Raw genomic sequence first — 13,609 nt, forward strand, 5'->3', positions numbered from 1 at the left:
CAGAGGACATCTTGTTTAGGTTAATTAAGGCTGCGTGGGTGCTTCAAGGATTCAGTGTGGCAAATTATCTGTCAGCACATTAAAGACAACAACCACACACACACACACACACACACACACACCCACCCAGTGGAGTGTGCAGGCTATAACCATGAGGAACAAACATTTGTATAATAATCTTAAACAATGCTATAGCTATCCCTTTATTTTTAAAGGGAATGCCTAACCCTAACCCCTAACTTAAATCCCACCAATAAGAAAAATCTTTTTAATTATACACTCGATGCACTCATCCTTTTCCGGTCATCAAATGATTTAGGCACAGTTGTTTTAAGATGCTTTTCCCCTCTTCAATAGCTCTAACACAACAGAAACAAAGTAGCATCTAAACCTGCCGCTTCTTCCACCCCGCGTGGGTTCTCTTCAGATATCCCAGCTGCCCACACAAAGTCAAAAGACGTGCAAGTTAAATTACTCCTAACCAGTTACTCTGTACTGGCCACAGGTTTGAATGTGAGCATGAACGGTTGGCCTGGTTAGGATGAATGATTGAATGGATGCATGGAATGGATTGATATTATACAGGACTGTTTGTTTGCTTCAAATTGCCTACAGGGAGATTAGAGAGCTCTCACTACCTCCCTGCACCTAAGCTTACAGATTTTCCACATACTGTGCAGTCCTATTAGTGTTGTGCTATTGCACAAAGCCTCACAAACAAAGCCCATCTGACAAAATAAATGACTTGAAAATCTTGTGCAAAAAAAGCAGCATATTAATTAACAGCAAGTATATTTGATATTCAGATTAGAGCTGGGCGATATGAGATTTTTTCATATCACGATATGTTTTTTTCATTTCAGGCGATAACGATATCTATCACGATATAAGCCAAATAACTATATTTGTAAGATTTAAATGTGCCGTTGCTCACAAGTAAAATGTGAAATAATCAGCAGCTTGTTTTTATTTAAATATTTATTTCCCATAATAAGTTCAACAGGGTAGATGTACTTAAGGAACATGAGACTTTTTCAGATAAATAAAGGCAAATATTGCAAACTACACAAAAGGCAGCCGCTAAAGCGTTTAAGTTTCAAAATAGAACAAACAAAACAGACTAAATTGTCAATTCCACTTAGAAACAAAATATTAATTCTAAAAATAAATCTTAGTTTGTTTTACAGAAGAACAGACAAAACTGACTAACTTTTGTCAATATCAAATAAACTGAGAACTAAAAGGAAATTCTCAATCTCTCCTTGTTGTATAGCTTAGCTTTTCAAACAGTTTTAACAGTTACTTTAGTCTGACAAAAGCCGAATGACGAATTAGCGCTTCCAGTCAGAGACTGAGGCTACGTCCACACGTACACGGGTATTTTTGAAAACGGAGATTTTCCGTTTTCGTTTTAAAAAATAATCCCGTCCACACATAAAGGTAGAAATGAAGGAAAACGCTGCTATGAACATGCCAAAGCAGCAGGTGGCGCTAGATTCCTAACCGTGCAGAAATGTTGGCCAATCAGAAGTCTAGAAGCCTCGGTGGGAAAAAGTAAACAAAGCTGGGGCATAGAAGCAGAACCGAGTCGTATGTGTGGAGGGACAGTAACTGTGTGTATATGTAAGCATTTAAACACTGCAGAGAGTAGAATTAACAGTAACAGTATTGTAGAAATTCATTTCACCGAAACAATAACGTGGCGCACAGTGTGACGCATGCACCAGTTTATTGTATTTCCAGACTTGCTTTCGGCACAATTTACAGTGCACGCTACTCTATTTTTTGTCAGACTTGAAATAGCCGAAATACCTTCACACTACGGAACTTCTATGGCTCTTCCGTTCGACAATCTCTCCGGCACCATCATCTGTTTTCTCTTCGGTCACGCTCGGTTGATTTTTCTAGTCAGCACACTCATTTCCTCCATTACGCGCTGGCTGCTTCCCAAACAAACACACGTGCGGCTTGGCACTTGTGCTGTACGTAACAAGTCACGCGACGTGACGCTGCGGCTGTGATTGGTTCGGCTCTGCGCTACTTAATTTGGATTGGCTGACCTTTTTTTTTTTTTTTTTTTTTTTTGAGGACAAGAGCGGCGAGGTCTATCGCGATAGCTTAATTTCTCTATCGAGTAAAAGTTATATCGCGATACATATCGTTATCGTTCTATCGCCCAGCTCTAATTCAGATTACAGAGAAAGAAAGAAATCCAACTAGTGCATGAACACATGATGCAGGAACATCCTGCGTGGGTTACATAGCTCTCCTGTGAAGCACTTCCTGTGCTTAAAACAATGACGGGAGAACTTGTCTCCTGACGCAGGACAAACTGGTGATGCTGTTTACAGCCCTCCAAAAAAATCCCTTCCTGTTATTGTCCAATCTGTGGCTCACAGTGCTAAAACAAAATAGAGCTTTCAGGACTCTAGAACAAAGGTCTATCCCACCTCAACACATGATTACCATCCTCTTTTGCTTTCAGCTTCAGCATTTCTGACTGAACAGTGGCTTTGGGAAGCTTACGTCATGGAGCTTAGTCATGCATGTCATGAGTTGTCTTTGTGTGTGCCAGTGTGTCTGTAAATACAGAATTTTATTTTACATCTCAGGCTAAAATGTATCCAAAGATTAGGGTAATGCTGTTAACTAAAAAGCAAACATGACAATTTAGGCCTCCAAGCGATCCTGCATCAAAGCAAACAAGAAAGCTCCCAATCCAGAAAAACTACAAATGTAAACCACCATTTGTTTACTCTGTGGTGAGAGTACAAGGTCTCCTTCCAGAATCTTCTGTGCAACTGTGTGTGTGAATTGGGGAGAGGGAGGGGGAGGGTCTATTAACTGACATCCGTTCTTGTCAGTTGATAGATGTTTAAAAAAAAAAAAAAAAAAAAGTCTGGCTAAAATGAAGCAATCGTCCTGTGAAATATTAGCAGATGTTTCATTTAAGGTGCGAGTTAATGTGCAACATACAACAGAAACAATTCAGGTAGTTAAACCTTTATGAGTTTGACCTAAACTAATTAGGCACTGCAAGCAAAGCACTGTTAAAACAAAGCATGTCTGTCCATCCCACATGCTGTCAGAGATAACAATGTCACTGACCCCACCAGCTGTTTGTTTGTTTTTTTTCCTTTGAGTCCCTTTGCTGCAGAAAGATTCCAGTTTTTTGTCTGTCCAATTGTCCCATTAGGCTTTTATACAGACGACATGTAAATAAAATGTTTAAAATGACAAATTGGGAAATTGCTGCAGCTTCAGGATCCCGGGCGTGTTAGGCATGCTGGGTCATCTGCTGACACCAACCTTACTGGTTTTTACCACTGTTAAAAAGGGGGCTAATTAAACTGTGCCTTCAGGTGTACTGGGTTGCTTACTCATGGTTGCTTGACTTCAGTGACTGCTTACACCTGACTCCAGAGACCAGAACCTAATCCCCTGCCCTCTGTGGTTTACAGCTTTGTTAAAGGTCTGTCTTAATCCTAATCTAACTTGACACATTTCAAAGAATGGAGGTGCAATTCAATGGCTGAAAGGTGTCACAAGCTCCAGGATTTTATATATTTATTTAGTATTTATTTATTTATTGTCATTGTCAAGAACAATGAAATTGCGTTTGGGGCTTCCATACAACCCAAAAAAAAGAAGAAAAGGGGAAGCTAAAAGGGAAACTGAGAAAGTTAAATATAGTATTTTTAAAGGCTAACCTGGTGTATTAATACAAAAACTTTCCCACTAAAAGTTCTCTATGCAGTTCAGTTTACCTTCTGCTAAAGTGTTTCCTGTCAGCTATAAAAAGACTGAAGTGTCATCATATTGGTGTGACCAGATTATGATGAAAGCCTGAAGCTGTGTTCAGTTAAGTCTTATTGTAAACCCTTAAACTCTCTTGTGTCATAAGCAGATAATATAGGCTATTCAAACAGTCTTTACAGGGTCAAAGTTCAGCTGGGAAACAAATCTCTGAGGGCATGTGGACGTAAAGCAAATGTGCAGTCGACACTCGGCCACAGTGACTGCAATGGATTTAAGCTGAAAAGTGACTCCAAGAAAATACTCTCTTGGGGACTGGGTGTGGTTATCAAATCTGTGTTAGAAGAAACATGATCAGACTTCCTCTTCCGTTCAGATGGATGCCAACATGAAGAAGACAGGAAGTGGTTCGCTTTCAGGTTTGCTAAGGCACCTCAAAGACTCTTCATCAGATTTGTGCTTGCTTTGGAAAACAGCTTTTTCTTCTTTTTTTTTTAAATAAATAATTTCAGCTTTTAGAGAAAAAAAAAAGCTAAGATGAGAGTACAGTGGATAACGAGCCACTCTTTCCACTCAGTCAGCACCACCCCAGATTTAATCACACGTGCTCTTAGGAATGTTTACACCTCCATGTCATCATGTTGCATCCACGCTGATTCAGCCTTTATCCACCATTGCAGCTTCATAATACTACAAACACTGTTAACCACACACATTTGCTCTCTTACTCATAAGACTGCCCTCACTTTCACTCCATTCCTTTATTTCACAACCATTTCCTGTTCATTAAACACATAAACCTTTGTATAAAAACATTAAACAGAACTAATGATTGACCAAGAGCACACCCAACTTAAATCCTAGATGCCGTGTGAACTGTGACAAGGCAAACAATACAAAGAAAAGCAGCTGGCTTTTGTCTGCACAATGCTTCTCCCTCCATCTAACGCCCACCTTACCGTTTGGCTTCTTCTAGGTGACACAGGTACTCGTAGGCGATGTTCTGCCGCCTCCTCTCATCCATCTCTTCTGCTGACAACCTCTCATCATCCTGAATGGCTGGAAGAAAAAAAACAAAAAACACTTATGATTATATCACTGTCATCGTTTTTCATTATGCAACATACTCCATAGTGTGTTGTCCATTCTTGTTGTTCTTAATTACAGTTGAAAAGGGTTGTTTCATAAAGCTGCACAAGAACAGGTCAAGCTAATACTTAACTATAGCTCGGGCCTCCTTAGGAGCTGTGTCACTGGTATTCATGTGTGCGTCATACTCAATACAGGAAGTTGTCACAAGCATGACAACATTTTTGCATACACAAGGTTATTTTAAACACGGCACAGCAAAAGTTGCACTCGCAACCGTGACACACATCGGGAGGGTCTTCACAGTCTCCCTCCAGGTTGTAAAGAATCAGTACCACAGAAAGCGGTCTCCTCGAGGATGGTGTTTTATTACACTAACATTGAAGGTATAGGTTAAAACGGCACCTGAACAGAAGTGCTGATACCAAACATACATAAAAATAAGTCTTTTTTTTAATTACTATGAGCTGATGTGTTTAAAAACTCCACTTCATGCTTCAGTAAACCCTGCCGTGAGAGATGAAATAGTCTTTTTATTTTATGGTTTTTAAACTGGCTTTGGCGGGGTGCCGATCTGACAAGTGACTTCTGCTGAGAGTTGACCTTCACCTGCAGCTTAACGAGACCCCACCCCACGCCGTACTCCCTAACCAGCTCTAATCCGATCAAATCTATTTATTTCTGGCTGAGTAAAAGGGAAAATCTCAAGCTATGGGGCTCCTTTTACGAACAGATCTTTCCCTTTTCATTTAAATACAGGCTAGCAGCTGATGGTACACGTGGACAGGCACAGTTTTTACTCGCAGGTTTCTGCGAGTGTAAAATAAAGCCAGGTGCCCTGCAGATGTAAGCCTCTAGGAACTGTTTAACATGACTCTTTTTTAAAGATGGTTTTGCCATAATCTGCAACCACTAAGTTACTGCACACCTGGGCCAAGTGCAAACTTTTCTATTCACAGAGATCCTAAAACAAAAGCTACAAAAGCCAGTTTAGAATCCTGACTTTACTGTAGTTTTGTTCAATTTTATGCCCACATTGCATATATTCTACCAATCATGCCAAACCAACTTCATATGTAGGTCATTAAACCCTTTTCTAGCCTGAATATTTTAAAACTCTAAAGCACACTCTGTTAAACTTGTCTATTCAACAGCCACCTGCAGAGACATTTGTTCGCCAAGTCTCAGCAGAGGCTTGGCAAATAATACTCGCATGCGAGGAGAAGCACGGGCCAACCACATCTCTACAGACGTAATTGTCCCGCTATTTAGGCGAAATGTTTTCTAGTCTCTTGAGCACCGCATCCAAGGGTCCAACCACAGATTTGTGGTCCAGCTGTGCAGAAGACAGATGCAGATGAAAACGTATGTCAGGCACAGAAGCCCCAGCGCAGCCATTACACACTACCTCTAGTGACACACTCACACACTTCCTGGAAGAGCCTGTCTACGCTCTTGCACTGTGTTATATTTAACTATCAGGATGGGTCTGTTGCTTTTGTGTGTCACAAGATCACCGGACCTGAGTTATAGTCCCTGTGATTATGACTCATGCTTTTGTTTAGCTGCAGGGTTATTCTACGCAACCTTTTGGCGGGCTACGATTCAAGGGAGGCTTTGTGGGGTTTTTTTTGGTTCATCCATTGTATCCAAGCCAAATCAATAAACTCAGGTCAGTATGAAATACATGAATAGATTTGCCTCGGGGTCCCACAGCAGCACTTGCAAATTAAAGCGCAGTTGAAGGACAACTTTGTGATTTGGGGCCAACAAATTTGGACTTGTTTGGACCCATATCTTAGAGAGTTTGCAGCATACTACTCTCTCTTATCTGGAGACACACTTCTTATTGATTCACAGTAGCAAGATATGATCAATAAAATATAATGATTCAAGTCAGATGCTACAGAAAGAAGAAGAAGAAAAAAAACAGCACTGGGGGTAATACTGCCTATTCTCAAAGCTGTACTTTGCCCACAGACATGCTATCTACAGTAAACCTACCTGTGTTTACTGTCAGTGGACTCGGTTAAATTCTTGGCGTGCTCACGGGGTTAGGCTGCACATGTGACAGCGGCAGCAGAAAGCTCAAGTTAATGGTTAACCTGTGAGAAAAACGCCTTATGTTGGCGTCCACTGTCAAATAAACAGATTAAAAAATCATTGTGCTGCGTTTAGGGCCACCTGTGAGAGGCGAGGGGAGAAAACTAGGTCTCAAATAACTATTAGTAGTATTATTGAAGCATCCAGGATGTGGTTTCTTTCACCTAAAACCTCTAATAGCCACTCTTCATCCGCATTTTAAGCGCACCGTCAGGGCCAGCCACACCTACTGAAGGTATCCCGCAGCTAGTGGTGCAGCTCACCCACCTGTTGCTCAGCAAACATCCCCGCGAAGGCACCGAAACGTTAGCTCGTCCTCATCCTCGCAACCAACCCACGTTGGGGTAGGAGTCAGTAGCTTTTTTAGCTCTAAAACAATCAAACACGATCTCACTTACTTCCATAGCGTGGCCTGTGTAACGCTGCGGTCTCTTCATGGTACATCCTGCCTCGTTTCCTCCACCCGTGAACTCGTCTCAACTGGAAATAACTTAAGTTAACGTTGAAGTTACCCGGCGACCGCGCCTCTCGGCAGATACAGATGTGAATAAACTAACTGGTAACTGGGGGAAGAAAAATAATAGTGATGTATATGGAGAGAAAAAAATAGGCACAGCTGTGTCCAGAAGTTTCATGAAAGTGCTAACTGTGCCTTGCAGCAGACGAACCCCATGGTGTGCACAGCTTGTGGTGCCTCCTGAACAAAGTGCTCCTGGTCGGTGCTCTTGCCCCGCTCAGCTCTGAGCTGCAATGATTGACGGGAACGCTGACGGAGCTTTAGCACCTTGCACCACCTGCTGGTGATAAGGTGAGTCTGGGCAGAGCTTTAACTGTTTTTATTAGTATTATTATTATTTTAATTTTTAAGATGGTAAATTGTGAATGTTTAGTTCTGCCTGGTGCTCTCATTATTTGTTATTTTAATGTTTTTTTTCTCTTAGACAACCCTGCCTTGGGTGTGTCTTTACAGGGTTTTTTTTAACGTCCTCTAATTTGCATAAAAGTTCAGGTTTCGCTTTTGTATGCAAAGTTGATGCCACAAGTCATATAAACCAGCGGTCCCCAACCTTTTTTGCGCCACGGACCGGTTTGTGCCCGACAATATTTTCACGGACCGGCCTTTAAGGTGTCGCGGATAAATACAACAAAATAAAACTAGTACCGGTGACCGGTACCGAAAAAAATAAGATTTATTCATAACACACGTGAAAAGACCCAGGAAAACCAAGTTAACGAAAAAACGATAACAAAATAACGCTAAAAACCGATAAAACCCCTGAAAACCATACATTTCACACCCGAGTCTCACTCTCGCGGCCCGGTACCAAATGACTCACGGACCGGTACCGGGTTTCCTGATATAAACTTACTAGTACAACGTGTTCTTATCATAAAAGGCCATCGTGGGAGGTTAAAAATATCACTTCAAGATATTATTGCGTAAAAAATCTTTCTAAAATCAATTAAAACTTTTAGACTGTATGAGGACAGCGAGACAGAGACGAGTTGTTTGCGGGGCTGATGGACATACTGGCAGGCAAGGTCAGGCAGGAGCCTCTGTGGACTATGATCTTTGTAGACAACATTGTGGTCTGGAGGTGTAGGTATGCTCTGGAGTAAAAAAAACAATATCTGTGACAGAATATCTGTGTGTGGATGAGAGGGTGGGTGTGACAGTGAAGATGCTAGGAGAGGTAGTAGAGGAAGTGAACGTGGATAAGTTTAAATACCTGGAGGCGGGGAGACATGAAGAGTGTTGGGTGATTTTTGACAAATGAATAGCAGCAAAAATGAAAGAGACCGTTTAAAAGATGGTTGTGAGTTGTGCAGTGATGTAAAGTTTGGTGGTGGCATTGACGTAAAGAGGTGGAGCTGGAAGCAGCAGAGTTGATGTTAAGATCTTCTTTGGGAGTGATTAGAAATGAGTAGATAAGAGAGACGGCTCAGGCTGAGCAGTTTGGAGACAGAGTTAGGGAGACAAGTCTGAGAAGTTTTGGACATGTGGAGGATGTTAAACATAGAGCTGCCAGGCAGGAGGAAAAGAGGAAAACTGCAGATAAGATTCATGGATGCAGTGAAGGAGGAGAGACAGCGCGTTGGTGTGATCGAGGAGGATGCGTGAAATAGGGTGAGAGTGAGGCAGATGACCCACTGTGGTACCCCCCAAAAGGGAGCAGCCAAAAGAAGTCTGTATACAGAAGAGTCTATACCGACTCTTTATACATTAATCATTGGCAGCTATTGCAATGATTCACGTCCTCGATTTTGGCCACTAGGAGGCAGCATTACCTCGAGGACACAGTTACTCTAACCACGTGTTTATCTGCATGTATTCATTTGGCAGGTATGCAAAATGTTGGAAACGGTTTCCATTGTGGTACAATGAAATGAAAAAGATTACATCCACACAATTTTTGATGTGGAGGCCACATTAAAACCATATCTTTTACTGGGTTGGCACAACAACTGTTACATTTTTCTATTTATGTATTCTTTTTTTCTCTGTGGCATCATCTTTTATTATTTTTGTTTTTGTATATCCTCTTGTTATTTTCTTCTGTGGGCTGAACTGTCATGTAGTGTTATATAACTGCTGAAAACTGTAATATTATTAGAATTTAATGGATGCTTGTGCTGCTTTAATGTCTCCACATGGCAAAAGGGACAGTAAAGCAGTCGTTCAGCAAAAGACCTGCAGAAAAAGTAGCTAGTGGTTGTAACTTCAGTTTTCTAAGTATGTGCTTCACCCGCTCATGGAATTTGGAGCGATTGTGTAGGTGTCCCCAAACATCCCATGAGTTTGGAGTGGCCTGTCCACTCTTTGGCTCTAGCACTGTCCATAAACACACCCGCCCACTATTGCGTCAAAAATGAGTGTAAATGCTGCACTCTCTCAAAGAGTTTCTCCAAAAACTGAACTTTATAGCCTTTCTAAACTATTACTGTTTAGTTAAACTTACTACATACACATAAATTTAAGGCTTATGTTGTCTTATGCACATAAATGATGTTTACAGGAGCATCAGTATTAATATTAATCTGAGGTTTAGCACAAGCATGACACAGAAGAGTAACTTGCTAGAGAACATAAGTTTTATTATATATGTTCAAAAGCAGCACAGTCTGCAATCCCTGCTTTTCCAGTTTCTAACATCAATCACAGGGAATTGAATATTTGGCAAATACATCTTCACATTTTCTCACACTTGCTGACCACTGAACATCAAGCTCAGTCATCCCTCAGGCCCTTCACAATTAGTACTCACAACTTTATTGTTGACACACATCTGGCTATCCCCCCTCCCCTCAAAAATAGATGAACAAAACATACGAGTGATACATTCACGTTTTCCTCAACAAAAATCTTAATATTGTCATCATTTTCTCCCAGAAGAATTTATAATAATGAAAAAAAGTTGAGCATAAAAGAACGCAAGTTTTCTTACGTACATGCAAGTGTAACGCATACACAACCACGCACGCACAGAGTAGCAGGTAAAAGCTGAGGACCAGCGGATGTACAACAGAGATACAGTATATGGACTTATCGCTTGGACGAAGCCGGAGACACACGTGTCCCCTCAAGGAGCTGAAACATTTAACCCAGAAACTTCACTAACATCAGCTTTGATATGTACATAATATTTACATTCATGGTTACATACACAAGCCCACACACACTCTCCCTCTCAGACTCGCTGTCTTTTGCATACACACAAATACAGTACATATAATCAAAATCCCTAAATACACCAACATGTTAGGTAATATTACTTCTCCGGTACAACAATGCAGGTTTTTCATTCATACTGATGACTCCTTCTGATATTCTTTGCTACTGACATAGGTCAATATTGCTGGGCAAGTTTTTTTGTTTTGTTTTGTTTTTTTGTAATTTAGATTCTGTATGTCATACTTTTGTTTTAAAAATATTTAAATTATATATATGTGCTCAAAAAATATGTTGCACAATAGCAGCAGACTTCACTTTCCAACTTATTTTACATATTCTGGCAATGATGTGCACAAGTACAGTACAGTTTTTGTTTTTTTGAGTAGCTGAGAGAGAGCCACCTGCAGCACAGACACAAACCAGGTCCACACTGAAGTTACAGATGCCACAAATACAGAGAAATGCAGGTTAAGGTTAGCTAACACCACAGAAAATACAATACACACGTTTATTATTCAAAACTGAGAGCAACTGAATCTGGGGGGAGGGACGGCATCAAATTTTTTTCCTGATATCTTTATTTTATTATCTTCATCATGATGTGCATTGAGGTCAAAGACATGCTGTACAATAACTCATATCACCTCAAATTGGTTTGAGATGATATGAGCTTTGCTGAAAACAGCCATCAGTAGATGGGTACATTGTGGTCATAAAGGGACGGACATGATCAGCAACAATACTCAGGTAGACTGATGCTCAGTTGGTACTATGAAAATTTCATCACACTATTACACCACCAGCAGCCTGACACACTGATGTAATGAAGGATGGATCCATGCTTCCATGTTGTTTATGCCAAATTCGAGACTCATTAGACCAGGCAATTTTGTTGTCCAATTTTGGTGAGCTCATGTGAATTGTAATCTTAGTTTCCTGTTGTTAGTTGACAAGAGTGACACCACATGCAGTCTTCTGCTGCTATAGTCTCATCTGCTTCATCATCAGCTCAAAGCAGCCGTGCCCTTCTCCTTGAACTCAACATCAACAAGGTATTTTCTCTTCTTTTTTTTCGGGCCATTCTTTGTAAACCCTAGAGAGGGTTGTGTGGGGAAAATCCCAGTAGGTCAGCAGTTTTTTAAAATACTAAGACCAGCCTTTCTGGTACCAACAACCATGCCATGTTCAAAGTCACTTAGATCGTCTTTCATCTTCCTTCTGATAATCAGTGTGTGCTTGATCAGGTCGTCTTGACTAAAGATAAATAGGTGTATCTAACCAAGTGGCCAGTGAGATCAAGTCTAATGAGAGGTAAAAGATTAATGTTCCCTAGAAGTTTCAGTTTTGTACAACTGTGAATATAACGACTATAACCAACAAAAATGGGGTTAATTTTGATTAAATTAAGATGCATTTAAAAAAATGTTATGAGCTGCACCAATCCGCCGTCATAACGAGGTGGTTGTTATCTACATTATTATTTTGCCGTCTTGCATGGTAACTAACACCACAGGTCATAGCTTGATGATACGATTGGTATAGCAGTGACATTTTTGCAGGAGAGAAGGAAACAAAAGTTTTAGCAAAATACGTATGTCTAACAAAAAACATGACATTAAGACCAAAAATGAATCAATATCTGTGACATATTTTACATATGTACATAAAATTACTTATTCTTTTTTTTTAATCTAATGCCTGTTCAGTTTCTGTCTGTTCCTTAAAACCTTTGGACAGCACATGACTACGGGCATCTGCTCCAGTCAAGGAGAGGCACATTAAAAAAGGCCATTCAGTATTTTTGAAAGGAAGCAGCATGACATGTTACTGCCACAAGCAGGATCCAACACAAAGCTAAATCAGAAGGATAGCTCCTCTTAGAGCTTTTTTAAAATAATACTAATAATAATAATAATACCACATAGAGATTTGGACAAAAGGAACAAATCATTATTTTTGGCTTTCACAAACACACAGCAGAAAATAAAAATTTCCATGTTCATATTCAACGTGACATACAATTATTGATACAGGAAAAGTGTTTCTATATGGCCTTTTTGATTCTTGGTTGGGTAAGTAGTGCAAAGGGCTTGGTCTCTGATGTAAATGGGCTTCTTTGTGAAGGTTGCTGATATAGGAGCAAATATGACACTGATCTAAATACAGCAGACTGATGTTAGATGCAAGCGAGTGAAAATAATTAGATATATGTATCTCACCTTTGCAAATGAGGTACCTGCTGCATGTTTTTCTTTATATTTATTTCTGTATGATGACTATCGGCACACATGGTCTGTGTACTGATAGTTGGTTCTGTGGGCAAGCCAGCTGTCATACAGCTGTGTCACGAGTATGAACTGTCTGATCATCTAGTCCCTGCGTTGTCACACAGCAGGTTGGCTGTGCTCATTACAGCTTGTTTTTGCACTTTTCTATCCATCTGGATTGGCTTAATAAGACTGTATCAATATTAAAAGCCTTCAGATTTTAACCGTGCAGTTTTACCACATAAGCAATGACTGCAGCTAGAAGGTGCAACCTCAACAAACCAAACTCTAACGAGAACTCTGTAGGTGAATGATTCACAAAATGTTGAACTTATCACCTCACAAGGTTTGCATCAGACACATTGTGAAAAGGTGTGTTTGCGGTTTTGCTTCACCATTTATACATCAGCGAGATTTGAGATGTGTGTTAAGATATGTATAAAAAACCAAGCCAGCTGCACTGCTTCCTCAAAACGTTTCTCTAGGACTCTCACATCCAGATTTTAGCCCAGGTGAGCACTGCTACACTAGTGTTACATGAGGACATTCGCCCGAGTGTCAGGCAGCCGTAGTCCAACCAGGCCCCCCCCAACAAGCACTGATGACGCCATGAGGATAGGAATGGCCTTGGTAATGCCAACAAGAGAGCCAAAAATCAGGTTCCCTAGAACTGCTGCCAGCTTACACAGAGCATTACAGAACCCAAAGCCTGTTCCCCTGG

The 13,609-nt window shown here is 40.6% G+C and overlaps 2 protein-coding genes across 4 annotated transcripts in view; both read right to left on the bottom strand.

Annotated features, from left to right (window-relative positions):
- iqgap2 (IQ motif containing GTPase activating protein 2) overlaps nt 1–7,702 on the bottom strand; it is a 40,060-nt gene extending 32,358 nt beyond the window's left edge. The window contains exons 1-3 of one of the 2 annotated variants that reach the window (XM_086314098.1): nt 7,617–7,702; nt 7,347–7,511; nt 4,716–4,815 (exon numbers count right to left, since the gene is read on the bottom strand). In XM_086314098.1, coding sequence (XP_086170224.1) covers nt 4,716–4,815; nt 7,347–7,392 — 146 coding nt within the window. In that variant the 5' untranslated portion in view covers nt 7,393–7,511; nt 7,617–7,702. Of the gene's footprint in view, nt 1–4,715; nt 4,816–7,346 lie in introns of both variants that reach the window. The other variant, XM_086314099.1, reaches the window with a different exon arrangement.
- Nucleotides 7,703–10,020: 2,318 nt separating this feature from the next.
- sv2ca (synaptic vesicle glycoprotein 2Ca) overlaps nt 10,021–13,609 on the bottom strand; it is a 30,489-nt gene continuing 26,900 nt past the window's right edge. For both annotated transcript variants that reach the window (XM_086314102.1, XM_086314101.1), the window contains exon 13: nt 10,021–13,605. In XM_086314102.1, coding sequence (XP_086170228.1) covers nt 13,422–13,605 — 184 coding nt within the window. In that variant the 3' untranslated portion in view covers nt 10,021–13,421. The remainder of the gene's footprint in view (nt 13,606–13,609) is intronic.

This window comes from Aulonocara sp. 'chitande type north' Nkhata Bay, linkage group LG12, assembly GCF_057382095.1.
Source record: "Aulonocara sp. 'chitande type north' Nkhata Bay isolate Kocher_YH1m ecotype deep benthic linkage group LG12, A_spYH_male_GT1.1, whole genome shotgun sequence".
Taxonomy (NCBI): Eukaryota; Metazoa; Chordata; class Actinopteri; order Cichliformes; family Cichlidae; genus Aulonocara; species Aulonocara sp. 'chitande type north' Nkhata Bay.